The sequence below is a fragment of the Penaeus monodon genome, chromosome 28 (genome assembly GCF_015228065.2).
Source record: "Penaeus monodon isolate SGIC_2016 chromosome 28, NSTDA_Pmon_1, whole genome shotgun sequence".
Classification (NCBI taxonomy): Eukaryota; Metazoa; Arthropoda; class Malacostraca; order Decapoda; family Penaeidae; genus Penaeus; species Penaeus monodon.
This window is the reverse complement of record NC_051413.1, coordinates 32,686,598-32,687,892: the sequence shown is the minus strand read 5'-3', so window position 1 is coordinate 32,687,892 and position 1,295 is coordinate 32,686,598. Positions and strand designations below refer to the sequence as shown.

The window sequence follows — 1,295 nt, the reverse complement described above, 5'->3', positions numbered from 1 at the left end:
CAGGTCAAAGAGCCCAACCCACTGGAGTAGTTGCAGTTATGAATATTTGGCACTATCTTTTGAACGGTCAATGGACTACTGCTTGCGAAACAAGCCAACGAGACTGTTTGATTCTCCAGTGTGTGGAAATGGTTTTGTGGAACCTGGGGAACAGTGTGACTGTGGTCTGCCAGATTACTGCAACAATCCATGCTGCAATGCAGCAACTTGCATGCTTTACTCAAATGCTACATGTGCTACAGGACATTGTTGTGACTTAGAGGTACCTATTGATATTACGATTAGATATTGTGATAACTTTTTTCAAATCTAGAAAATTGTTCATGTAAATATTATTTAAGTAAAAGAATCATTGGATTATCATCTTACCAGTATGCATTTAGAATTAGCATATGAATAGATAAGGTCATGCATGACCTGAAACTGAGATCAGAACCAAATATGGCATCCTGATTTTTAACCAAAAGCTTACTTCACATCTCATTTTCCAGACTTGTAGACCAAAACTTGCTGGGGTTAAATGTAGAACTGCTGTTCATGAGTGTGATCTCCCGGAATATTGTACTGGCGACTCAGAATATTGCCCTGATGATTCCTTCAAGTTAGATGGTCATGAATGCATGGCAGGACAAGTAAGAATATAATTTTGTGTATTACTAGGTGTGCTTCATTGAAGTTATTATTTCACTCTTTCTGTTAAGATATGTTGGAGGCTATGCAATTCTCTCCAGTTTATTCAAGTTTTATATCTGTAATATTTAGTAATTTAATCTCTTTACACATTCAATTAATAATTATTGATTTAACTATATATAATGGTTTCAGATAAAAGAATTTAATCAAAACAATTAGTTTATATGTTTTATATCTTCCTTACAATTTTTATATTTTACTTGCCATTTCAGTTTGTGAACACTGCTTTTATTATTACAGGCCTTTTGCCACAATGGGATGTGTCGTACACATGGAGAGCAGTGCAAGTTGTTGTGGGGTCCAACAGGCCAGAGTTCAGATGACCGCTGTTACATGATGAACACACAAGGCAGTCAGAATGGGAACTGTGGGTACAACTGGGTGAACGACACATATTACAAGTGTAGTGATAGGTAAGTGTCACAACCTCTCTGTGTATTGCCTTCAACATATATTACAAATATACCATTTGTTGCTTTTCTGATATATCTTTGCTGATTTTTAAAGAAATTAATATTGTTATTTTATACAAGATTTATGTTATAAAGCTATTAGGGGTAAATTTAGTTAGAAGACTGATATACTGCATAATATTAATGAAA

General features: G+C 34.7%; 1 protein-coding gene across 1 annotated transcript in view; it reads left to right on the top strand.

The window, feature by feature from the left end:
* The window catches only part of LOC119591178 (flocculation protein FLO11-like), a gene marked incomplete at its 5' end in the record, with an annotated part of 15,623 nt that overhangs the window by 6,117 nt on the left and 8,211 nt on the right, over positions 1 to 1,295 (top strand). The window contains 3 exon segments of the mRNA XM_037939887.1: positions 4 to 262; positions 492 to 632; positions 934 to 1,106. Of these exon segments, the coding sequence (XP_037795815.1) occupies positions 4 to 262; positions 492 to 632; positions 934 to 1,106 (573 nt within the window).